We start from the raw sequence: 26,713 nt of genomic DNA, 5'->3' as shown, positions 1-26,713 counted from the left end.
GTAGTTATGTTACTGTTTGCCTTGCAGAGCCATGTTTGAAGTTCACATGAGGGAAAGGGACGATGGAAGTGTAAAAATCACGAATTTATCTCCGGAAGCTGTGAGGGCATTTCTGGATTTTGCTTACACAGGGCATGCAGAGATTTCTGAGACCAATGTTGAAATGTTCTTTCAGATGTCCTCATTTCTTCAAGTGACCCTGCTAGCTAAAGCCTGCAGCGATTTTCTCATCAAAACGCTTGACCTCACCAACTGCTTACAACTTTTGTCCCTGTCTGAGGGTTATGGTTCTACTTGTTTGTACAATCATGCTTTGATATTTGTAGTGCAACACTTCTCTCTTCTGTTAAAAGCAAATGATTTCTTAGAAATGAATGCTGGACAGCTAGAAAAATGTCTTAAAGCAGATGCATTGAATGTCCCTGATGAGGATACTGTTTTGAATGCTGTTCTTCAGTGGACTCAGTATGATGTTAACATGAGAGAAAAGCATTTGCCTCATATGATTAACCTGGTGAGATTGCATCAGCTATCCAAAGAAACTCTGGAGGAGTTTATGAGATCTGAAAGTTTACTAGCAAATAATCCTAAATGCATGGAATCCATTTGTGCTGTTCTTGATAAACTTGAAGAGTTTAATGGGCTCTTTCCTGATGCAAGACCATCCACAACAGAAAAATACATATTTGTTCACAAAACTGAAGAAAATGGTGCGATTAAGCATACATTTTGCTACAACATTGAAAGCGATACCTGGAAAGAGTTGCCAGCTACCAATATTATTGATTTTCCAGGGTCAAGTTTGGTTACCTTTGGAGAAAAAATATTTATTACTGGAGGATGTAAGATTAGCTGCAATAAATCTATACGATTACACATTGTAGAAAGATGTCATGATGCAACTGACCAGACATGGTGCTACTGCCCAAGGACAAACAATTTCTCTTCTATTTCATCAATGAAAAGCTCTCGGACCATGCACACATCGGTTATTGCAATGGATCAGCTTTTTGTAATCGGTGGGAAAACCAGAGGAGCGCGAGAAATCCGAAGTCTTCTAAATGTTGAATCCTACAACCCTCTTACCAAAGAATGGAGATCAGTGAGCCATTTGCCAAGAGGAATTTACTATCCAGAAGCCAGTGCTTGCAACAACATTATCTACGTTCTTGGATCTGAGGTGGAAATAGCTGATATCTTCAATCCATCATTAGATTGTTTCTTCAAGTACAATGTATCCTCTGATCAATGGTCAGAACTTGTTGCAGAATTTGGCCAGTTTTTTCATGCTACTCTTGTGAAAGCTGTCCCAGTGAATTGCATGTTGTATATCTGTGATCTTTCTACTTACAAAGTCTACAGTTTTTGCCCAGAAACCTGTGTTTGGAAAGGTGAGGGCTCATTTGAGTGTGCAGGCTTCAATGCAGGGGCTATTGGGATTTCAGACAAGATTTATATTTTGGGTGGGGATTATGCTCCTGATGAAATCACAGATGAAGTACAGGTGTACCACAGCAGCAGATCTGAATGGGAGGAAGTATCACCAATGCCCAGGCCTTTAACAGAGTTTCATTGTCAGGTGATTCAGTTTAACCGATATAGGGATCCCTGGAAAAGTCAATTGTAATGTCCATTTTTAATTGGTGATAAATAGCTTTCTATTTAGCCCCAACTATTTATTTATATTTGTTTTTCAAACAATTATTCGGTTTCAAGTTAAACCTTTTCTCCGCAAAATAATGTCACCTTATTCCAAAGGCATGAAAGTTGTTCCATAAACACAGTAGTTGTCCGCTTCCTCATCCAGTGTCTTTTTCTCATCCTGACTTTGAGATGGTGAATACTGGAAAACTATTTGACAGTACTGCCATTACAGCCTAACTTAATCCTTTTGTCATTTTCCATAGTACAATCAATCATGGTTTTATGAAAGGGAAATTGTGTTTGACAAATTTATTAGATTTCCTTGAAGATGTAACAAGCAGGTTGGATAAAGAGGGACCAATAGATGTGTATTTGAATTTCCAAAAGGCGATCGATAACGTGCCCCATAAAAGGTTACTATATAAGATAAAAATTCATGAGGTTGGGGATAATATATTAACGTGGATAACAAATTGGCTAACTGACAGGGAACAGAAAGTCAGGATAAATGTGGCATTTTGAGGTTGGCAGACTAATTAGTGGGATGTTACAGGGACCAGTGTTGGGGCCTCAACTATTTACAACCTGTATTAATGACTTGGATAAAGGGAAGAGTATATTGTAGCCAAATTTGCCACTGATATAAAAATAGGTGGGAAAGCAAGTTATGAGGAGGATACAGTTTGCAAAGGGAAATGCGGTTAGTGAGTGGGCAAATAATTGACAGATGGAGTATAATTTGGGATTATCCAATTTGGCAGCAAGAGTAGAGAAGCAGAATATTATATAAATGAAGGGAGACTGCAGAAGACAGCACTACATGGAGATCCGAGTGTTGTTGTATAAATAACAAAATATCAGCATACATGGACAGCAAGTCATTATGAAGGCAAATGGAATTTTGGCCTTTATTACAAAGAGAATGGAGCATAAAAATAGGGGAATCTTGTTAATACTGTCAGGGCATGGATGTAGCCACACCTAAGAGTTGTGTGTGTAGTTTTGGTCATCTCATTTAAGGAGGCATATATTTGCACAGAAAGCAATTCAGAGCAGGTTTGTTAGATTGATTCCTAGGATGAAGGGGTTGCTCAATGAGGAAAAGTTCAGCATGTTGACCTATACTCACTGGAGTTTAGAAGACTGAGAGATTACCTTATTGAAACAGAAGTTTCTGAGGTGGCTTGACAGGGTAGATGCAGAAAGGGTATTTCCCATTGTGAGGGAATCTAAAACTCGGGGACAGCTTCAGAAAAAGCGGTCTCCTATTTAAGGCTGAGATGAGAAGGATTTCTTCTCTCAGATTGTTGTTAATCTTTGGAATTCTTACCTCAGATGGTGACTGGGCCATTCAATATATTGAAGGCTGGGTTCGATAGATTTTTAGTTTCCAAGGGAGTTGAGAGTTGTTGGGGGCAGGCAGGAGAGTGGAATTGAGGCCACAATCAGGTCAGCCATTATCTTATTGAATGGCGGAGCAATTTTAGGGAGCCAAATGGCCTACTCCTGCTTCTGTTTCTTATGATCTTATCATAGAATCCCTACAGTACAGAAAGAGATCATTCGACCTATTGAGTCTGCACCGACCCTTTGAAAGACCACTCTACCAAGGCCCTATCCCTCATCCTGTAATCTCACCCTAAGTGGCAATTTAGCATGTCCAATCCACCTAACCTGCACATCTTTGGGCTGTGGGAGAAAACCAGAACACCCGGAGGAAACCCACGCAGACACAGGGAGAAAGTGCAAACTGCACACAGTCACCCAAGGTGGGAATCGAACCCGGGTCCCTAGCACTCTGAGGCAGTGCTGCTAACCTCTGTGACACCGTGCCGCCCCTATGTTCTTACTGTCTATGCATGCAGTTCAGAGTGTAGATCACTGGATAGTACTTAAGGCTCATAGGAGATATTTGGTCTCGCTAGCCCTATAAATAAAGACATTGGGCTGGATTCTCTGCACCCTGACGGCAAACTCGCGGCCTGGCGCCGGTCCAGTGATTCTCCGGGCACTGAAAGGCGGCGTCACCGGGTAATACGCCGTGCCGCCGGGGGCCATTGCCATTGGCCCGCTCAGACATCCTCTGCCCCCGACTGGCTGTGTTCCAGATGGCGTGGAATTAACCTGGTATTGCCGGGCGGGGTACTAACGTGGCATCTGTGAACTCGATCCGCGGCCGCCCTGGTCAGGAGCGAGACGATCGGAGGCCAGAGGGGGCCTTATAGGCTGCCGGGGAGTGCTTGTTCAGGGTTTGAGGGCAGGGCATGCGGCCGATCGGGGGGGTCTCTTTTTCGGGTCCAGCTCCGTGGTCTGAGTCCGCCATGGGGCACGGCGAGGCCGCTGCCGTGTGTATGCGCGGCCTCTGACCTGAAAGTGCGGGGGCCCGTATCTGCAGGAAAAGCTGTGAGATTTACTCTGGGTCCCTGCTAGCCCCCTGCAGGGTTATGTATCATTCGTGTCACTTTTTTCCAGGATTTTCAGGAGTAAAACTCCACAGTTTTGACGCCGGCATGGGGACACAGTCTCAATAATGGAGGATCCAGCCCATTGAGTACAAAATCAAGGGCACTGTGGTAAACCTTTATAAAACACCAGTTAGGTCTCAATTAGAATATTATGTTCCATTATAGACAACACATTATACTTTAGGAAGGATGTGAAAACTTTAAAGTGGGTACAGAAAAGATTTCAAGAATAGTTCTCGGAAGTACGGACTTCAGTAATGGGTGTTGATTGAAGAGGTAGGACTGGTCTCCTTAGAGAAGAGAAGGGCCAGAAGAGATCTGAAAGGTGTTTAAAATCATGGGAGATCTGGAAAGTAGATGGGAGGGAAACATTGTCAGAAGGATTGTGAACCAGAGGACACTGATTTAAGGATATTGGTAAACTTCTTTTGAGAAGCAGTTGAGATCTGAGTACACTGCCTGAGAGATGGTGGCGACAGATTCATCGTGGCCTTCAAAAGGCTATTGGATATCTGAAGAGCAAAAATTTGCAGGGCTATGGGGAGCAGGATAGTGGAAGTAGCTGAGTTTTTACAGAGAACTGCCATGGACATGATGAGTTGAATGGCCTATTCTATGTTCCTAGGCTTGAAACACTACAGAGTTAATTTTCACAACTGATTTTGTGCGACTGGTGTGAACATTGGTCCAGTCATTTGATTGAACAGAAAGCCTGGGTAATTTTGATGGTCAGGCCTCATTTGCATGTAATTGGTGGGCTAACTACACATTACAGCAGTCATAGGTAACTCTTGAATGCTTATGCAGGCAAGTACTTTAAAGGGTAAATACACCCCATAAAGGGACATGTCCTTTCACCCAGAAGAAATTGGGCCGGTTCTGTAAATTTTTAAAGGCTGAACAAGATGTCAAGGTCATGGACTCTTGATCGAGTGGCACAGTGTTGGTCATCCTGTTAGAGCAGCTGAAGCTATGGAGACAGGTTTTCTTCCCATCAAATGGCTTCAAAGTCCTTAAACTGAGCAAGCAGCCCACATGACATGGTAGAAGCTGTCAAATCCCTATAGCATCATCCTAAGGATATGGGTTCAGACCATGAGATTCAATGATGTCAAGAATGCCAAGGATGAGATTTTTCTTTCCGCATTTGTTGTTGCAACATTAATTTTTTTGTATCTGTCAATAGCACTCTAAAGTGCTCTCTTCCCAACTCCATTTCTTCCTTCTCCAATCACAGCAAGTCACTGTGTCCATCACACTTCCTGCTGCTGCTGTTATCCCAGTGGGCATAAGTATAAACAGCTGTCTTTGTTCATTTGGTCACAAATGGGCGGCTTTTCATGCTTTTGCCAATTGCTTAGACACTTCTTACTCCAGCCAATCTCATGCAAATGAAATCCTCCATGCTTCTTGCTACTCCTCTCTCTCTCACACCAGGCATAGAAGTTGAAATACTTCTCACATGCGATATACACTAACTTACCCCAAATTACTTTGGAGCAGAAACTAAGGCACAAGAGGAAAAGAACCTCAGTCATTCAAATCAATGTCTACCTCCATACAGGTCATCACACAGGCGGAGAAAGGCATACTAATCCTTGTTGGAGGTAGCATTCAGCAAAGTGCCTCTTTTCCTTTAACAATCAACGTGGTATCCTGGTGTTGCTTAGTGCTGCCAGCTATCTATTACATAACCTATTAGACTATGCTGACATTTTTCCCCTTCCTTTCAATCTTCCCGTCATTTAGATCCTAGGAGAGAAGACATAGAGGGCAAAAGCCCTCCAGAAGAAGTGGTCCATCCCTCCCAAGCACCAGCATGGAACTTAGCAGTCCAAATGGGATAGAAAGCAAGCTAAATCCAATCCAAAATCCAATCCACAGGGCAAGCCCACATCCTTGCTTTGATGTAAAGGATAATGATTCTGGCTTGGCCAACAAAAGAAAACTATATGTTATGCACCAACAATTATTTATAGCATGGGTTAGCCAGCCACAGCATGTGTGGGTATGAAGGAGTACAAATGCAGCATGTGTAACATTAGTGGTCTCCAGGTTTCCTGGAATGTGTGGTCACCTCTGGTTTCTGCAGCCTGGGCTTCGCCATACCTCTTGTAGCTTTGATTGGCACCAGTTTGAGCTTCATTCAGTCCTTGGCTTGGGATTGCCAACCCTCCAGGATTGGCTTGGAATCTCCATGAATTGAAGATCAATCTCCAGGACATTACTATGTGCAATCCTGGAGAAAATCATCAGCATATTAAAAATGATTTTTCTTTCATGTTTTTCAACATTGTTCTTTGTCAGATATAACATTGATGAAAGTGGGGGAGAAGACTGCTTGGCTGGCTGTCAAGCATCATCCAATCAGCTAATTAGTCATGTTGTTTTCCAATTGGCATAATAATCTTTATTAGTGTCACAAGTAGGCTTACATTAACACTGCAATTAAGTTACTGTGAAAACCCCCTCGTCGCTACATTCCAGCGCCTGTTCGAGTACACTGAGAGGGAATTCAGAATGTCCAATTCACCTAACAAGCACATCTTTTTGGGATTTAGAACGGTGTACATCACAAGGATGATTGTGTTGGCTGACGAATGGCTGGAGCATGGGGCAAGTCATGTGATGAAACCTCCAGGAATACATTTAATCACAGTTTGTGACCCAGGTGAACAAAGAAACACTGTAGGCCATAACACCACAGCAAAAGTAAAGCAGAGAATTGTTGTGCTCAAGAAATGCTTTCAGTGCGTGGACAATATTGAGGGGGATTTCTTCTCTCAAGACCATAAAGAGTGCCTTACAGTGCTATGGTGTGAGGTGACCTGCAAAATTAAGCAGTTCAAAAGGGGTAGGAAATTGATCATTCCATCATTCAACAAGAAAGGCCCCGTCAGCAAGGAGTGGGGTGAAGTAAGAGGAAGACTCCCTGTCACTAGCAACTGAGAGAGCTATGTTTCAGCTGAAATGTACTGAACTCTACCTGGTCTCCATTATCTCTGCCAGCTTCAAAATTCTGATGTTAGCAAACCAAGACATGGGCTTAGATTTTGCATCCTGAAACGGGATGGAATGGAGGTGGGTCTTTTAACATGCCTGCTCCGGAATTGGCCTGCCTCAGGCCTGATTTTTGGGTGACAACCCATCTCCAGGCCAATTAAGGCCTCAATCCCTGGAATATTTTGCTTCCCAGCAGGCTGTCGACGGAGGCAAATTCCCAACCTGAAATTGAACCAATTTGCCTCCTGATTCCCACCTCCGAGGAGAAAATTCAGCATTTGATCTATACTGTGTGCAGCATTGGTAGGTGGCATCAGTGTCAGTGGATGGAGATTTATTTTTCATCGTGGATGGATTTGTTCAAATAGTGTAGATGACTTTTAATGTGGGATTGGGTATTTAAGTGGGTATACAGTACATTTCAGCTGAAACATAGCGCTCTCAGTTCCATCAAGATATGGAAAAAGTGGCATAATAACCTCAAAAGCTCCAAGAATGCAAGCAAATCACTTTAATGAGCATGAGGGTTCCTGACTTATTAAGGCTTGCAAATGAACCTTTTAATAGCTCCCCAATTTTAATTTCAATCTTGTACTATCTTTGTACCTTGGGGGGAGATGTAATAGGACTGGAGGAGAATACAGATTTGGAAGTCAGGGATTTGAAAAGCAGTATGACAGTTTTTAAACTAAGGCTTTGTCTCTCAAGTAGCCAATATTGAACAGCTAGCACAGGGTGACAGCTGGAGGAAATGTGGTGTTAGGTAAAGGCAGCAACATTTTGATGAGCTCAGGTTTGGAGTTATCTTTGACTTCTGGCACTATTTTCAGGCAGGCCATTTTCTTCAAAGGATAGGAACGTTTGGTGGGTGTGGGTGGGGGGAGAGGAGGGAGAGAGTGCGGGGGTCAATGTGGTGTATAACAAGTGGCTACTATTAGCTTTTTCCTCCCTCTGCCAAAAGTGAAGGCTGCCCTCATTGTATACGTGGTTGAAACTGTGCTTGGAATTCTTCTACTCTCATGCTGTAGCTTTCATGGAATTCCACATTAACTGTAAAGTATCATTTAGGCCATTTCTTCAGATTTTCCCCAAATTTGCAGTGGTAAATCTGGGAACTCCAGTGGAAATTCAAGCCAAGTAGTTCGAAATGGAATTGAATGAAAATCACAATTTCAGGGTGATTTTGAAACACAGTGTTGTGATTTGTTTTGTGGCGATTAGACATATACATAATTTTCATTGAACAAAATGCAAATGTCATGAGCATGTGTACTCCTTAAAGAGTGCAGGAGGAGGAGCTGAAAATTACATCAAGGGAAATGTTTTGTAGTCAGTAGACAGCAATATTTGTCTATAAGGTGCACTTTAGTGTTTCCATGTTCAAGGGAAGAGAATTTTGAGAGACGTTCCTCTTCCAATATGGTCAAACATTCGCAATAGTCTTCACCTTAGGCAGCACGGTGGCGCAGTGGTTAGCACTGCTGCCTCACGCCGCCGAGGTCCCAGGTTCGATCCCGGCTCTGGGTCACTGTCCGTGTGGAGTTTGCACATTCTCCCCATGTTTGCGTGGGTTTCGCCCGCACAACCCAAAGATGTGCAGGGTAGGTGGATTGACCATGCTAAATTGCCCCTTAATTGGAAAAAACTGAATTGGGTGTTCTAAATTTATTTAAAAAAATAAAAAATAGTCTTCACCTTGAAGGAATGGCAAATTTCAGAGATTATCAGCATTTGGAATTGAACCTTGACCAGAAGGGACATGAAGACAACATTTTAACTGTTACTCGACTATTCAACAAAATTCCTTTTTCTGGGATTATTATACAGTGAGGCACTGAATAAACAACTGTGGAAAGATAAATTTCAAGCTAACATTTCATTTTAATTTATTTTGTAATGATTAAACAGCTATAAAATGGGAGCTATCTCTTCTCCCAAAAATAAATTTAATTTGTTTAATTCTGAAGAAAATTGCAGAAATAATGCATTTGGAGTTGAAAGCTGGTGAACGTTCTCCTTTCATATGTATGAATGCAATAGCTCTCTAGATAGGATAGGAATGTACAATAGCAATAGGCAATACTTTTATAAGCTGCTGAAGTTGAAAATGTAAAGCCCAGGTTTATGCTTGATATAGAAATGTAAAAAGATTAATCAGAGTTTAAAGTAAACACTTGATAAAATTATATTCGTATGTGTTTGTTTTTAGCAACAGCAATATATGGCCTTTGAATGTAATAGCAAGCATGGAACTGTTTTTATTTTGACCCACTCTAAACTTTGCAGCAGAATATAAGGATTATGCTACTGCCTTTCTTATTATGACTTTTGCCAATCAAGCTACCAGGTCCAATATTTAATATGCTGTGTATATATTTTTAACCCAATTTTAGAAGATAATATTCTGCAATGTAGCCATTTTCAGATCAATCTATACTGATTTATAATGAATACTCCTGCAAATATCAGCTGAAATAAATGTCCGTTGACTCAAATGATGTGTAAGCAATGTAAATTATTTCTGATAACACCTTCTGTGAAGCACCTTCGGATTGTACCTTGATGCATTTGTGTATAAGCAGTGTAATCTTTGTTAAAATGGTGAAGTTGAATAAGTTGTGAAACCCACTTCCTGTATATAGGTAGCACTAATATGTTTAAAAATATTGTGCAGAGAGCATTTCAAAGTGTTCTAAAGGCACCCAGTGGCAATTAAAGCCTACAGCACCACCTTTTTAAAATCTAAAATTTAAAAAGCATTTAGACATTAAATGACTAGTATCTTTTTGATCCTCCATTCAACGTTTTCCAAGACTTTAATCTGCACTACTCTGCTCGCAAGGCTATTTCAAGTGGTAATCATTTTCCGCTTGTAGAGGTTCCTGATATCTGCCAAATTTGGCTTACACCAGTTTGAACCTGTCTTTCATTGTCATTATTCAGTGACGCACTTTGAAGGCGTTAACTGGATTTTCCTTTCTGCATCATTTAATATTTTTAAAGTCCTCTCTGTCATGTCCTTTCATGGAATAATGTTTCTCTAACCTTTCCTCATAATCCAGTCAGTTGAAGTTTAGAAATCTGGTAATTTCTTTGTATCATCTCCAAGGTTTGAATGCATTGCATCCCTTCTATCTCTGTGACTAAAATTGGACTTGCGGTATGTTTTGACCAGGCTTCACAGCCTTATCACTTATGCTGTCCTAATTTAGTAATATAGTACAACATTTTGTTTGTTTGGAATTAGGCTACGGCCAGTACTCCTTTTTCAGAAGGGACAGAGGTGGAAGGGATGAAGAATTTTGTTTCACATTGAGTGTTACATTAAAGGTACAAGAAAGGCAGAACATGAGATTGGATGTCTTTGGACTGTTAGATGAGGGAACCAGTTGGTATGATTTTGTAGCAGACTAATATTGAATGCTATTTCATATGGAAGGAAAAAGTACTTCTAGGAAGAGTAACATTTTAATAATTACCTAGATATTAAATGGAACTTGGGTATTGCTAATGCTAGGAGCGAAATAATCAAATATGTATAGATGGGCTAGAGACAGCTTCATGGAACAAAATGTTATAGCAAAGATTATAAATTAAAATGTGCTTGGCCTAATGTTTTAAGTGAAATTCTCAATTGATATAAGCAACAACAATTTGCATTTATATATCGCCTTTCAAAACTACAGGACATCTCAAAGCCTTTTACAGTGTAGTAATTGTTGCAATTTGAGATGCGGGCAGCTAATTTGCACATGGCAAGCATTCACAAATAGTAATATGATAGTGACCTGATAATCTGTTTTATTGATGATGATTTAGGGATAAGTATTGCGCAGGGCACCATGATAACTCCTCTGCTCTTCTTCTAAATGGTGCCATAAGGTATTTTACCTGAGAGGGCAGACAGGCTCTTGATTTAAAGTCTCATCCAAAAGATTTTTTTTTTGTTATAAATTTAGAGTAGCCAATAATTTTTCTTTTCCAATTAAGGGGCAATTTAGCGTGGCCAATCCACCTAACCTGCACATCTTTGGGTTTTGGGGGTGAAACACATGCAGACACGGGGAGAACGTGCAAACTCCACACGCACAGTACCCAGGGCCGGGATTTAAACCCGGGTCCTCAGCGCCGCAGTCATCCAAAAGGTGACATTTCTGAAAATGCAGCAGTCCCTTGGCACTGGAGAGTCAGCTCTCAATTTTTGCATTCAAATTCACCTAACTTCAACACAGGAGTACTACCAACTCACCCAAGTCTGACACTAAGGTAGCCTAAAGCATTCAACAAGAGCCTTAGCAATGAAAATTTGACACAGAGCCACAGAAGGAGATCAGGAAAGATGACAAAAATCTTGACCTAAGGGAAAAGTGAAGTAAAGCGGCAGAGAAATTTAGGGCAGTGAATTCCGGAGCTTAGTGCCAAGTTAGTTGGGTGCATGGCTACCGCAAGAGATTAACATTGCGAATGTGCAAGATGCCAAAACTGGAAGAGAACAGAAATCCTGAAGGATTATTATGCTGGAGGAGGTTCCAGAGACGGAGGAGCACAACATAGAGAGATTTAAAAACAATGATGTGAATTTTAGAATGTGAAGCCTTGCCTGACTGGGAGCCACTGTAAGTCATCAAACAAAAAAATAATTTCTATGACTGAGATTTGATGTGTGTTGGCCTATGAGCAGTTGTGTTTTGGATGAGCACAAGTTCATGCAGGGAAAGGTAGGAGGCTATTCTGAAGTGCATTAGTATAGTCAAGTTTCAAAGTAATAAAGACATAAATGAGATTTTCAGCACCATATGAGCTGAGACAGGGGCAGATTTGAGCATTATTACAGAGGTCAAAGTAGTGAATTTGGTAATGGAGCAGATATGTCCAAAGATGTGCGGGTTAGGTGGATTGGCCATGCTAAATTGCCCGTAGTGTCCTAAAAAGTAAGGTTAAGGGGGGGTTGTTGGGTTACGGGTATAGGGTGGATACGTGGGTTTGAGTAGGGTGATCATGGCTCGGCACAACATCGAGGGCCGAAGGGCCTGTTCTGTGCTGTACTGTTCTATGTTCTATGTTCTATATGTGGTTGAAAGTTGTCAGGGTCAGATGCAACACCAAAGTTGCAAAGGGTGTGATCCAGCTCCATTCTGTTGCCAGCAAGAAGAATGGAATCAGTGATCTGGGAAATGAGTTGATGATAAGAACCAGGGACAGTGGTAAGTTGTAAGTCTTGTTCCCTTATCATCCCTAAACTCGCTGATTTACATTGGCTCCCAGTCAAGCAGAGTCTTGATTTTAAAATTCTTATTCTTGTTTTCAAATCCCACTATGGTCTTGCCCCTCCCTATCTCTGTAATCTCCTCCAGCCCTGCAACTATTTGAAATATATGAGGCTTTTTAATCTAATCTCTTGAGCATCCCTAATTCTACTTGCTCCACCATTGGGAGACATGTCTTCAGTTGCCGAAGTCTCAAGCTCTGGAATATCCTCCTGACAAATCTCCACCTCTCTACCTCACTTTCCTTCCTTAAGTTACTCCTTAAACATGCCAAACCCTCCCAAATACCTTCTTTATGTGACTCAGTGTAATACTTTGTTTTATAGTGCTCCTATAATGTGCCTTGGCGTGTTTCCTTACATTAAAGGCATTATATAAATATAAGTAGTTGTTGGTGCCAATAGTTAGTGGAAATGTCTGCTTACCCAATACTGGATGTCAGACAAGCCATGTTTAAGCATATGTTGCAGCCTGTGGCAGGGTCTTAGGCTTTTTGAAAATCTGGATATACAAAATTATAAAGCTTTTCACATTCCATTTGGGATGTCAATTCCTCAAAAAAAAAAATTGGGAAAATTAATCAGGCAGGATCTTTGCCTTGTGAAGTCTCGTTAGATTTTGTTTGCTAGTTAATTGAGTTATTCTTCCATAGAATCATAGAATTTACAGTGCAGAAGGAGGCCATTCAGCCCATCGAGTCTTCACCCTACCTAAGCCACACCTCCACCCTATCCCCGTAACCCAGTAACCCCACCCAACCATTTTGAACACTAAAGTTAATTTGGCGTGGCCAATCTACCTAACCTGCACATCTTTGGACTGTGGGAGGAAACCGGAGCACCCAGAGGAAACCCACGCACACAGGGGGAGAACGTGCAGACTCCACACAGACAGTGACCCAAGCCGGGAATCGAACCTGGGACCCTGGAGCTGTGAAACAACTGTGCTAACCACTATGTTGCCAGATCAGGATCATAACATGGTCTAGCATTAGATATCTCTATGTGCGGTGTTAAGAGTTTTTCTTTTCCTAAGCCATCAAATGCTGTGCTCGAATGATTCAGGAAGTGGGTTTGATCTTCACAGAGATCTGAGGTGGATATTTTAAGAAGAAAAGAAAATAGTAAATGGTGATGGGTACGTAAATGGGTATATCTTTAATATAACAGTCCTGCCTACTCAGAAAGTTGTGTAATCAGAATAACAACAACAGAAGTTGTGCAAAATATTCAAGGGCAGCACGGTAGCATGGTGGTTAGCATAAATGCTTCACAGCTCCAGGGTCCCAGTTTCGGTTCCCGGCTGGGTCACTGTCTGTGCGGAGTCTGCACGTCCTCCCCGTGTGTGCGTGGGTTTCCTCCGGGTGCTCCGGTTTCCTCCCACAGTTCAAAGATGTGCGGGTTAGGTGGATTGGCCATGCTAAATTGCCCGTAGTGTCCTAAAAAGTAAGGTTGGGGGGGGGGGGGGGGGTAGTTGGGTTACGGGTATAGGGTGTATACGTGGGTTTGAGTAGGGTGATCATTTGCTCGGCACAACATCGAGGGCCGAAGGGCCTGTTCTGTGCTGTACTGTTCTATGTTCTATTACTGTCATTATTGTAATGCTGATTTTTAAAATATATATATATATATACATAATTGTTTTATTGTGATTAATAAAGTTAATGAATGCATTATATTTTGTGTTCTTAAGTTTGCTACATTTCTAAATTTTAAGGATGGGGCAATAAAATAAAAGTCAAGCTTCACTGTCCCACTGTAACTTTTTTTAGTTGTTGTTTCTACACTAACAGCTCCATTTGTGTCTGTGATGATTTATTTGAAAATGAGACTCCTGTCCCACAACTGACCAGCAGGCTCCTCCAAATAACATTCTGATGCATTGACAGATCTGCATTTATGCTTCAAAAAAGCCCAAGTGAGAGCTCAACTTTTTAATTGTGTACTGCATCATGCAACAACTTCACCTTGGATAGGATACAAATGCTGGGAGCTGCAAGAGGAGGAGCAAGAAGAAGGGGGTGAATAAATTTAGCCTGCAAAGAATGAGCAAAGCCCAGCAGTTCTGTCAGCTACCTGAGCTCTCAGGCTCATTGATGACAAATGCTCATGCTTCTTTCTCTTCTCCTATCCAGTCGCTTTATCTATCTTTCCCAAACCTCACAACCGCTATCTGACAGCAATCAAACAATTCAACTTCATGGGTATTGCCCTTGCATTACATAAAGAATTCAAGAAAAAAAGTACTGGACAAATGACGTCCTCTTCCTCCTGTATTGCTGGAATGTGGCGACCAGGGGCTTTTCGCAGTAACTTCATTGAAGCCTACGTGTGACAATGAGCAATTTTCATTTCATTTCATTTCCTTCTAAAGTTTGAGGACCTGAATTGGAAGATGGGTAAGGGTCAGCAAATAGTTGGAAGGGTAAACTGATGAAAACAGAATCCCATTGCATGCATAGTATGAGAGTGAAATTTCAATGGGACGGGAAAGAGGTTACAATGGCAAAAATAAAATAACGGGCCATATTCCAGAATAGTGTCATGGAACTTTTACATCTACCCATACAGGGAGTTGGGCCTCACTTTAACGTCTCATCGAAAAGTGCAATGTTCCCTTGGAGTGTCAAACCTTCATTTTCTTGCTGAAGCCTCAGAGTGGAGAGGTTTGAACCTAGAACCTTATGATTCATAGGCAAGTGTGCCATAGCTGACATTATTGCTGACTCCTTCCACCGTTTTACTAATAATGAGGAAGGGACTGATAGGACATGAGTTAACCTGGTTTGATTAATGCATTTTTGTGGTTAAGTCATGCTAGCTTAATTTTTCACATTGTTAGGTAGATGCCAGTGTCAGCTGTACTGGAAAACATTAAAATGGTTAATTTTGGTGCACGGGCCTTTATCCAGGACATTACCAATATCTGTAGCCTTCACTGTGTTCAATGCAATTGCATGCTTCTTAATATCAGTGGAGTCAACTGATTTGGCTGGACAGTGGTACCTATGATGGTGGAAATGTCAGGAGGAGGCATAATAAGATAATCTATTTGACACTTTTGCTTCCAGACAGTTGCAAACACTTCAGACTAGCCTTTTATTCTCATGTGTTCGGCTCTACCCTGCTTGAGGACAGAGATGTTTATTCAGCCACCAACTCCTGTTAATTACCTTGCTGTCCATCAGCATTCTCAACTGGATGTGATGGGTTTACAGAGCTTTTATCTAATCCATTGATTATGGGGTCAGTTAGATCTGACTACAGCCTAATGATTGATGAAATAGCATGATTATTTGCATGTAGCCCTGTACACTGACTTCGTTAGGGTGGTGTCACATTCTAAGGTATGATGCTCCTGATATGCCTTTCTAAATTCAATATTGAATCAGAGTTGGATTCTTAGCTTGATCATGATCAAGGAGTGAAAGATGCATTGCTCATAGTGTTGTGGTTGTATACAATTGCTGCTGCTAATAGCCCATGGCCCAATTTTAGCCTGGCAAGTCTGTCCCATGAGTTACTTGATATTAATGCCCCATTACATGATGGGGGATGACCTTGTGGTGGTGACAGAAGCGATTAATACTTGATGCTATCAAGGTTTGTGAGTAATCTATTGGGAGGAATAAGAATATTTATTTGTATTAATTTGCACATCACATGATGCCTGTACAGTCTGGCTCGCTCCTAGTCAGCTTGGTCAGCAGTGCTCCTACTATCAAGCCACATATTGAAGTCCCCCACCCAGAGACTATTCTGTGCCCTTTATTGCCTTATGGCACCCTCCAGGTAATGTTCAACATGGAAAAGTGCTAATTCATTTTTCAGGGGAGTGATCCGCAGGAAGTTCCCTTCATCTCGTTTGACCTACGGCCTGAGAATCCAGAATTGGTATGGAGCCAGAAAGTGGTAATATGAATGGGCACATGTTCCTTTAGATTTATTTTGATTCCGGAGTTGCTTTTTCCAAAAATATTTTGGTGATTGTTCACTTATCTCTGATTGGTAACTAGGTCATCTCACAAATCATTAACAGTCGGCTATATAATATTAGGCTGGATTCATATGGAGGCCAGATTTGGTAGGGATGTTAGATTCTATTCCCTGAAAGATATTAGTGAACTAGTTGAGCTATAACAACAATCCAGAAGCTTCTAAGGCTGTTTTGCGACAAATCATCATCAAAGTTATTGTATTCAGTTTCACAACTTACCGTGGTAGGATTTCACTGCATGATTTTGGATTGTTAGTTCAGTGCCATAACCATGATACTAATTATAGCCATTATTGTTCAACGGCTGATGAATATTTGTAAATTACTTTTAATATGGTGTCATAAACAGTTTTATGACATCATCAGCAGTATATATTATGACACCATCTTGGAACTATTATGCTAAGCAACAAATACAACGTTTCTACCATTGTCCTTTAGCAGCATAACAACATTCTGTGTGAACAGCAGACTGATTCTTATATTTATTCCAAGCTGAGGTAAAGTTTTATGCACTTACTAATATTTTAAACATTGTTAATATTTAGTTTTAACTTTTGCAAATACTTCTATTACCAATTTGCTTTGAAGTAAAATATTACCATAAATTTTGTTTTAAGATTTCCATCTTTATTCCTGCTCTATTCTGGAGGCTTCAATATAACTCAAAACCCATGTTGAAATTTACGTTTTAGGTCTAGTCAACACACTTTGGGGCAAAATGGGATATTCCCTTAAAAATGGGCATGGAGAACACAATATTTGATTAACCCATGCCAATGCAGGTGACATGTAAACTTTGTGTGCCTTCTTATTTACATGATTGCAGCATTGTAGCCTGTGCTAACTGCTGCTGAGTGTCTCACAGCAGTCCAGCAATCTGTCTTCCAACATATTACTAGGAGGCTGAGATGTCATCACTGGTGGAGTGGCAGTGGCTCCATGCAATGCAAACCAGCTCGTCCTCTCAGGTTAACAGCATTCATACTCCCACCTCTCCCCTTACCATTACCTGACAGCCATCTAATCTGGGCCTCTGCAGCCCATGCCCATTTTTCCTATTCATTCTTGGATTTGGGCATCAATGGCAAAGCCAGCATTTATCCCCATCCCTAATTGCCCTTGAGCAGGTGGTAGGGAGCAACCTTCTTGAACCACTACTGTCCTTGGGGTTCAGGTGAACCCATGTTGCTGTTAGCAAAGTTCGAGAGTTTTCACTCAGTGATACTGAAGGAATAGCAATATAATTCAAGTTACGTTGGTGTGTAGCTTGGAGGGGAAGTTGCAGGTGGTATTGTTGCCATGTATCTGCTGCCCTTATTCTTTGTATTAGAGGGCATGGATTTGAAAGGATCCTTGGCTAATTATTACAGTGCATCCTGGCAGTTGAGGGTGGTATATGGGTTGGTGATCAAATGGGCTGCTTTGTATTGGATGGTGTCAAAGTTTTTTGAGTGTTGTTGGAACTGCAATCATCTACACTTTCTAGGCTCAGAACTGTATGAAATCATACAGCAAGGATTTTGTAGTCTCCACGGCAAGTCAGCAGTATTCTTCAAACCACTGGGTAACGTTGAATAGGAGCAGTAAGTCCGGCAAGGGCACCTGGAAGACGGACACTGAGGGAATGCACAATCTTCCAAAATTCTCATGATTGGGGAATCATTGGAAAACTGCACATATCATTTGTTATTTAATAAAGTTAAGGGAGGGAAACCAGGAAATTAAGAGCCGTTTAGAGCAGTTGGCTTGTGTTGTTGGAAAATTGATGAAGTCTGTAGTTAAGGATAATCAAGAACATTTTGAAATTTTCAAGCGATCAGAGTGAGCCAATAAGGATTTGTAGCGGGTAGGTGTCGCATGGCGAATCTGATTAGATTTTTTAAATTAATTCAAGCGATGTGGGCTTTGGTGGCTAGGCCAGCATTTATTTCCATCCCTAATTGCCCTTGAGAAGCTGGTGATGAGCTGACTTCTTGAACTGTTGCAGTCTATGTAGTGTAAGTACACCCACAGTGCTGGTAGGGAAGGTGTTCCATGATTTTGATCAGGCAACAGTGAAGAAAGGGCAATATATTTCCAGGTTAGTATGATGAGAGGTTTGGAGGAGATCTTCCAGGTGCTCTTTGTATCTACTGCCTTTGTCCTTTTAGATGTTAATGTCATTTGTTTAGAATGTGCTACCTAAAGAGTCTTGGTTAGTTCTTCCAGTGCACTTTGTAGATGGTACACACTGCTGCAACTGTACATTGGTGGTGTAGGGAGTGAATGTTTATCAATGGGGTGCTAATGAAGCGGGTTGCTTTGTCCTGGATTTAAAAAAATTTACATACGAGATGTGGCGTCACTCGTTAGGCCAGATTTCTTTATTGCCTATCCCGAGTTGCCCTTCAGAATGTGGTGGTAAGTTGCCTTCTTGAATCGCTGCAGTCCTTGAGGTGTAGGTACACACATTGTGCTGTTCCAGGATGTTGCATCAGTGAAAGTGAAGGAACAGCGATATATTTCCAAGTCTGGGTGGTGAGTGACTTGGAGGGAAACTTCCAGATGGTGGGGTTCCCGTGTATCTGCTGCTCTTGTCCTTCTAGATGGTAGTGGTTGTGGGTTTGGAAGGTTCTGTCTAACGAACCTTGGTGAGTTACTGCAGTGCAACTTGTAGATGGTGCACAGGGCTATCACTGTTCGTTGGTGGTGGAGGGTTTAAATGTTTGTGGAAGGGAGAGCAATCAAGCAGACGGCTTTGTCTTCAATGGTGTCAAGCTTCTTGAGGGTTGTTGGAGCTGCACTCATCCAGGCAAGTGGAGAGTACTTCATTACACTCCTGGCTTGTGCCTTGTAGATGATGGACAGGCTTTGGGAGTCAGGAGGTGAGTTACTAGCCGTAGGGTTCCTAGTCTTTGACCTGCCCTGATGGCCACAGTATTAATGTGGCTAGTCCAGTTCAGTTTCTGATCAATGGTAACCCCCAGGATGTTGATTGTGGGGGATTCAGCGATGGTAATGTCATTCTTTAAATGTCAAGGGCGGTGGTTAGATCTTCTCTTGTAGGAGATGGTCATTGCCTGGCACTTGTATGTCGCGAATGTAACTTGCCACTTGTCAGCCCAAGCTTGGATAGTGTCCATGTCTTGCTGCATTTGGACAAGGACTGCTTCATTATCTGAGGAGTCACAAAAGGTGCAGAACTTTGTACAGTCATCCACAAACATCCCAATTCTGACCTTCTGATGGAAGGGAGGTCATTGATGAAGTAGCTGAAGATGGTTGGGCCTAGGACACTACCCTGAGCAACTGGGGAGGGTTTAAACTAATGTGGCAGGGGGATGGGAACCGATGCAGGAAGTCGGAAGGTAATAAAACAGGGTCAGAAACAAACAGCAGTAAGTGTAAGGCAAAGAAGCCATAGTAAAAAATCAAAAAGGGCGACAGTACAAGGTACAGTGACTGAGGGGAGCTCAGTGAATAGGCCCAGTAATATTAAAAGGAATAAAACGGGAAGTAAAAACATAAATGGTAAGCGACGCGGCAGGTTGTTACATGAAGATATGGGCTCTACGACAAGGAAAATTAGGAGAAAAGTTAAGAGGAAATTCAACGAAGAAGAGGTTACTGATCGCGATGTTAAGGTTCAAAACAGAGGTATTAAAGCCAACATAAGTGTACTTAACCTGAATGCTCGTAGTATTCGGAATAAGGTAAATGAGTTGATGGCGCAAATCATTGTGAATGACTATGATTTAGTGGCCATTACTGAAACATGGTTAAAGGATGGTCACGACTGGGAGTTAAATATCCAAAGGTATCAAACTATTCAGAAGGACAGAGTGGATGGTAAGGGAGGTGGTGTAGCTCTGTTATTTAAGGATGACATCCGGGCAATAGTAAGGTATGACATTGGTGCTATGGAGGACAAGGTTGAATCCATTTGGGTGGAAATCAGGAATAGTAAGGTGAAAAAGTCACTGATAGGAGTAGTCTATAGGCCACCAAATAGTAACATTATGGTGGGGCAGGCAATAAACAAATAAATAACTGATGCATGTAGAAATGGTACAGCGGTTATCAAGGGGGATTTTAATCTACATATCTATTAGTTTAACCAGGTCGGTCAAGGTAACCTTGAGGAGGAGTTTATAGAATGTATCTGCGATACTTTCCTAGAACAGTATGTAATGGAACAGGGAACAAGCGGTCCTAGATGTGGTCCTGTGTAATGAGACAGGATTGATTAATGATCTCATAGTTAGGGATCCTCTCGGAAGGAGCGATCACAATATGGTGGAATTTAAAATACAGATGGAGGGTGAGAAGGTAAAATCAAACACTAGTATTTGTGCTTAAACAAAGGAGATTACAATGAGATGAGAGAAGAACTAGATAAGGTAGACTGGGAGCAAAGACTTTATGGTGAAACAGTTGAGGAACAGTGCTGCTTGTGCTGTTTGGCACACCAGTAGTCCTGTGTTGTAGCTTCACCAGTCCGACATCTCATTTTTTGGTATGCCTGATGTTGCTCCTGGCATACTGTCCTGCACTCTTCATTGAACCAGGGTTGATCACCTATCTTAGTGGTAATGGTAGAGTGGAGGATATGCCGGGCCATGAGGCTGCAGATTGTGGTTGAATGCAATTCTGCTGCTGTTAATGGCCCACAGCACCACATAGATGCTCAGTCTTGAGTTGCAAGATATGTTCAAAGTCTATCCCATTTAGCACGGTGGCAGTGTCACACAACGCTATAGAGGGTATCCTCAGTGTTAAGACGGGACTTTGTCTCCTCAAGGACTGTGCGATCGTCACTTCTACAGATGCTGTCATGGACAGATGCATCTGCAGCAGGCAGATTGGTGAGGATGAGGTCAAGTATGTTTTTACCTCTTGTTGGTTCTCTCACCATCTGCTGCAGTCCCAGTCTTGCAGCTATGTCCTTTAGGACCTGGCCAGCTCGGTCTGTGGTGGTACTACCAAGCCATTCATGGTGATGGACATTGAAGTCCCCCACCCAGAGCATATTCTGTGCCCTTGCCACCCTCAGTGCTTCCTACAAGATGTGTTCAACTTGGAGGAGTACTGATTCATGAGTTGATGATGGCCGGTACGAGCAAAGTGGTTCATTGCAAGAGATCCACGCCACGACTGGCATTGCGGGCCCAGGATTTAGTCACATGACCCCACTCTTCTCACAAATGGCAGTTGACGATAAATAACTTATTAAATTTAAAACAGAGATTTGCTAGACATTTGTTCACTCAAGGCTTAAAGGATATGTGGGAAATGCAGGTATGTTTCTGATCAACCATAATCTCATTGAATGGGGAAACAGACATGAGGGGTTAAATGTTCCCCAAGGGTGAATAATTGATATTTGTCTGGAACATTGGGTCATTGGTTTGATACAGTTGGTTTGGAATGCATATTTTGAGACATCTTTTACTTTAGAATTGTGGCCCTGAGGATTCTGTGTTAATGGGTACTAACAGAAGCACAAAGGGTAAAGTTTAACCTTATGCAGAATCGGGAATTGAGATTGCATTATGGGGTCGCATTCACTGATCCCACAATGTGATGAGTCGATTGCTAACAGCCTGTGCTTTTTCCTCCTCCTCTTCCTCCTCAACTGGTTGCCATTTACCTTGTGGCACGGGCTATGCCTCATGACGCAAGACTCTATAGGATGTTGTATTCTGTAATGAATTGTGATAGGAGTTCTGGAGAGTATTGCAGGGCTCCTCCAGAGCAGTGCAGGCAGCAGAAAAATTGCTTAAGCATCACAATGGTATGCAGTTTGTGTGTCGGCCTGGAGGTTTTTATAAGGATGCTGCCAAGATGTGGGTTAACACACCAGGGTCAGCACATCACTCTTTTTACCCAGTAGTAACCCACTGGTTTTTCATGTTGGTTGAAATGCTGATACTACAGCAGACTGGCGCAGTGTAGAGGGATGATGATTGTTGCCAGGGTATCTGGCATTGTCAAGGACGACTATGGTTACACATCGCTTGGTCAAAGTCCGGGCAGCACGGTGGCCTAGTGGTTAGCACAGCTGCCTCACGGCGCTGAGGTCCCAGGTTCGATCCCGGCTCTGGGTAACTGTCCGTGTGGAGTTTGCACATTCTCCCCGTGTTTGCGTGGGTTTCACCCCCACAACCCAAAAGATGTGCAGGGTAGGTGGATTGGCCATGCTAAATTGCCCCTTAATTGGAAAAAATAATTGGGTAATTAAATTTATAAAAAATAAATAAATAAATAAAAAATCATGGAATCCCCTACTTCACAGCATTATGGCATACCGGCACCTGAAAGACTCCTGCCGTTCAAGAAGACCAGTCTCCCCCACCTTTTTAAGGGCAATTAGAGATGGACAATAAATATTGGCTGTTTTGTTATGCCCTTGACATAGCATAAGCTGCTTCCTTGATGTGCATTCTGACAAAGGAAGGTTCAGACTTGGAGATAGCTTTTTTTTAAAATAATTTTTATTGAAAAATTTTGAATTTATACAACAATAACGCACCATAGTAAAATACCAAAAATAACAATAATATTAGCAATCATAAACATTCGCCCCACCTCCATGAATAACACAGCATTTTAACAACACAAATTAACACAATATAAAGTTACAGAATAGAAACTACAATAAGGAACAACCCCCCCCCCCCCCCCGGGTTGCTGCTGTTATTGACCAAGATACCTATCTTTGAGCCAGGAAGTCCAGAAAAGGCTGCTATCGTTTATAGAACCCTTGTATTGATCCTCTCAGGGCAAATTTGACCCTTTCCAGTTTTAGAAATCCCGCCATGTCACTGATCCAGGTCTCCACACTTGGGGGCCTTGCATCCTTCCATTGTAACAGAATCCTTCGTCGGGCTACTAGGGATGCAAAGGCCAGGACACCGGCCTCTTTCGCCTCCTGCACTCCCGTCTCTACCGCAACTCCAAAAATCGTGAGTCCCCACCCTGGTTTGACCCTGGATCCAACCACCCTCGACACCGTCCCCGCCACCCCCTTCCAGAATTCTTCCAGTGCTGGGCATGCCCAGAACATATGGGTGTGGTTCGCTGGACTCCCCGAACATCTGGTTCACCTGTCCTCACCCCCAAAGAACCTACTCATCCTAGTCCCGGACATGTGGGCCCGGTGCAGCACCTTAAATTGGATGAGACTAAGCCTCGCACATGAGGAGGAAGAGTTGACTCTCCAGGGCATCCGCCCAAGTCTCGTCCTCTATCTGCTCCCCGAGTTCCTCCTCCCATTTAGCCTTCAGCTCCTCCACTGACGACTCCTCCACCTCCTGCATTACCTTATGGATGTCAGACACCTTCCCATCTCCGACCCACACCGCTGAAAGCACTCTGTCCATCGTCCCCCGCGAGGGCAGCAGAGGGAATCCCTCTACCTGTCGACTAGCAAACGCCTTTACCTGCAAGTATCTGAACACGTTCCCTTGGGGAAGCCCAAATTTATCTTCCAGTTCCCCCAGGCCCGCAAACCTCCCGCCAATAAACAGGTCCCTCAATTTACTGATGCCCATCCTTGTTCCCCGGGATGAACCGATGATTGCCACCCAGTGGAGTCTCCATCGAGCCCCCTGTTTCCCCCCGATGCCGTCTCCACTGTCCCCAGATTCTTAGAGTCGCCGCCACCACCGGGCTCGTGGTAAACCTCTTAGGGGAGAGCGGCAACGGCACCGCTACCATGGCACCCAGGCTCGTATCTCTACATGACGCCATCTCCATTCTTTTCCACGCCGCCCTTCCCCCGTCCATCACCCATTTACGCACCATTGACACATTGGCCGCCCAATAGTACCCCAGAAGGTTGGGCAGCGCCAGCCCGCCTCTATCCCTCCCTCGCTCCAGGAACACCCTCTTCACTCTCGGAGTCCCATGTGCCCACACAAAGCCCAAAATACTGCTAGTCACTCTCCTAAAGAAGGCCCTGGGGATAAAGATGGGCAGGCACTGAAAGAGGAACAAGAACCTCGGAAGCACCGTCATTTTGACGGACTGTACCCTCCCCGCCAACGACAATGGCAGCATGTCCCACCTCTTGAACTCCTCCTCCATCTGATCTACAAGTCTGGTGAAATTATATTTGTGAAGAGTCCCCCAGTCCCTGGCCACCTGCACCCCCAGGTACCTAAAGCTCTCCCCTGCCCGCCTAAGCGGGAGCCTACCAATTCCTTCCTCCTGGTCTCCAGGGTGCACCACAAACACCTCACTCTTGCCTAGATTTAGTTTATAACCTGAAAAGGTCCCAAACTCAGCTAGCAGCTCCATCACCCCCGGCATCCCTCCCACCGGGTCCGCCACATAGAGTAACAGGTCATCGGCATACAATGACACCCTCTGTTCCTCCCCACCTCACACCAAGCCTCTCCACCTCTCTGAATCCCTCAACGCCAGCGGCTCGATTGCCAGTGCAAACAACAAGGGGGACAGGGGGCAACCCTGCCTGGTCCCTCGGTAAAGCCGGAAGTACTCCGACCTCCTCCCATTCGTGGCCACGCACGCCATCGGGGCCTCATATAGCAACTTTACCCATCTAATGAACCCTTCACCAAATCCAAACCTCCCCAACACCTCCCATAGGTACCCCCACTCCACTCTATCGAAGGCATTCTCCGCATCCAGCGACACCACTATCTCTGCCTCCACCTCAATCGCCGGCATCATGATGACATTCAACAATCTCCGCACATTCGTGTTCAGCTGCCTTCCCTTCACAAACCCTGTCTGGTCCTCGTGCACAACCCCTGGCACACAGTCCTCTATCCTGGTGGCCAGGATTTTTGCCAGCACCTTAGCATCCGCATTGAGGAGAGATATGGGCCTGTATGAACCACACTGCTGGGGCCATTGTCCCTCTTTAAAATTAATGAGATCAGCGCCTGCGACATCGTCGGGGGCAAAGTCCCCCCATCCCACGCTTCATTGAGTGTCCGCACCAGCAAGGGGCCCACTAGGTCCACAAACTTTTTATAAAATTCCACCGGGAACCCATCCGGCCCCGGTGCCTTCCCTGACTGCATCTGCCTGATCCCCTTAACTAGCTCCTCCAGCTCAATCGGCGCACCCAACCCCTCCACCTTCTCCTCCTGCACCTTCGGGAAAGGAAGCCCGTCGAGGAACCTCTCCATTTCCCTCCTCTCCCCCATTGGCTCCGACCGGTACAGTTCCCCGTAAAAGTCCTTGAAGACCTCATTCACCTCTACCCCCTCCGCATCACATTCCCACTCTTGTCTCTCACTCCAGCAATTTCCTTAGCCGCATCCCGCTTGCGGAGCTGATGAGCCAGCATCCTACTCGCCTTTTCACCATGTTCGTACACTGCCCCTTGTGCCTTCCTCCACTGTGCCTCCGCCTTTCTGGTGGTCAGTAAATCAAATTTAGCCTGCAGGCTGCGCCTCTCCCCCAACAGTCCCTCCTCTGGTGCCTCTGCATCTCCTGTCTACCTCCAGCATCTTTCCCACCAGTCTATCCCTCTCACTCCTCTCGCTCCTCTCCCTGTGTGCCCAGATGGATATCAGCTCCCCACGAATCACTGCCTTCAGGGCTTCCCAGACCATCCCCACCTGAACCTCCCCCAAATCATTCACCTCGAGGTACCCCTCAATACTTGCCCGGACCCTCCTACACACCTCCTCCTCCGCCAACAATCCCACATCCAACCGCCACAACGGGCGCTGGTCCCGCACCTCCCCCATCTCCAACTCTATCCAATGCGGAGCGTGGTCGGAGTTTGCAATGGCCGAATACTCGGCCTCCTCCACTCTCGGAATCAGTCCCCTACTCACCACGAAGAAGTCTATCCGAGAGTAGACCCTATGTACGTGGGAGAAGAAAGAGTACTCACGTGCCCTCGGCCTCACAAACCTCCATAGATCCACCCCACCCATCTGGTCCATAAACCCTCTCAGTACCTTGGCCGCCGCCGGCCTCCTACCCGTCCTAGAGCTGGACCGATCCAGTGAAGGATCCAACACCGTATTGAAGTCCCCCCCCCCATGATCAGACCTCCCGCCTCCAGATCCGGGACCCGTCCCAACATACGCCTCATAAAGCCCGCATCGTCCCAATTTGGGGCATACACACTAGCAAGTACCACCTTCTCTCCTTGTAGCCTGCCCCTAACCATAACATACCTACCCCCCTTATCCGCCACCACCTCCGATGCCTCAAACAACACATTTTTCCCCACTAGAATCGCCACTCCCCGGTTCTTCACATCCAACGCAGAGTGGAAAACCTGCCCCACCCATCCCTTCCTCAGGTGGACCTGGTCCGCCACCTTCAGGTGGGTCTCCTGAAGCATTGCCACATCTGCCTTTAGCC

The 26,713-nt window shown here is 43.8% G+C and overlaps 2 protein-coding genes and 1 long non-coding RNA gene across 6 annotated transcripts in view; 2 read left to right on the top strand and 1 right to left on the bottom strand.

Moving 5' to 3' along the window:
• kbtbd3 (kelch repeat and BTB (POZ) domain containing 3) overlaps positions 1-9,607 on the top strand; it is a 33,737-nt gene extending 24,130 nt beyond the window's left edge. For both annotated transcript variants that reach the window (XM_038818365.1, XM_038818364.1), the window contains one exon: positions 28-9,607. In XM_038818365.1, the coding sequence (XP_038674293.1) occupies positions 32-1,627 (1,596 nt within the window). In that variant the 5' untranslated portion in view covers positions 28-31 and the 3' untranslated portion in view covers positions 1,628-9,607. The remainder of the gene's footprint in view (positions 1-27) is intronic.
• Positions 1-16,676, bottom strand: part of LOC119977451 — a 45,620-nt gene extending 28,944 nt beyond the window's left edge. For both annotated transcript variants that reach the window (XR_005463198.1, XR_005463197.1), the window contains exons 1-2: positions 16,595-16,676; positions 754-810 (exon numbers count right to left, since the gene is read on the bottom strand). This is a non-coding gene — a long non-coding RNA (uncharacterized LOC119977451). The remainder of the gene's footprint in view (positions 1-753; positions 811-16,594) is intronic.
• Positions 16,677-16,818: 142 nt separating this feature from the next.
• Positions 16,819-26,713, top strand: part of LOC119977444 (GRIP and coiled-coil domain-containing protein 2-like) — a 179,186-nt gene continuing 169,291 nt past the window's right edge. For both annotated transcript variants that reach the window (XM_038818360.1, XM_038818358.1), the window contains exon 1: positions 16,819-16,875. The gene's annotated coding sequence lies outside the window, so the exon portion shown is untranslated. The remainder of the gene's footprint in view (positions 16,876-26,713) is intronic.

This window comes from Scyliorhinus canicula, chromosome 14 (assembly GCF_902713615.1).
Source record: "Scyliorhinus canicula chromosome 14, sScyCan1.1, whole genome shotgun sequence".
Classification (NCBI taxonomy): Eukaryota; Metazoa; Chordata; class Chondrichthyes; order Carcharhiniformes; family Scyliorhinidae; genus Scyliorhinus; species Scyliorhinus canicula.
Note: the sequence above shows the minus strand (reverse complement) of the source record. Positions and strands in the feature narration are given on the sequence as shown.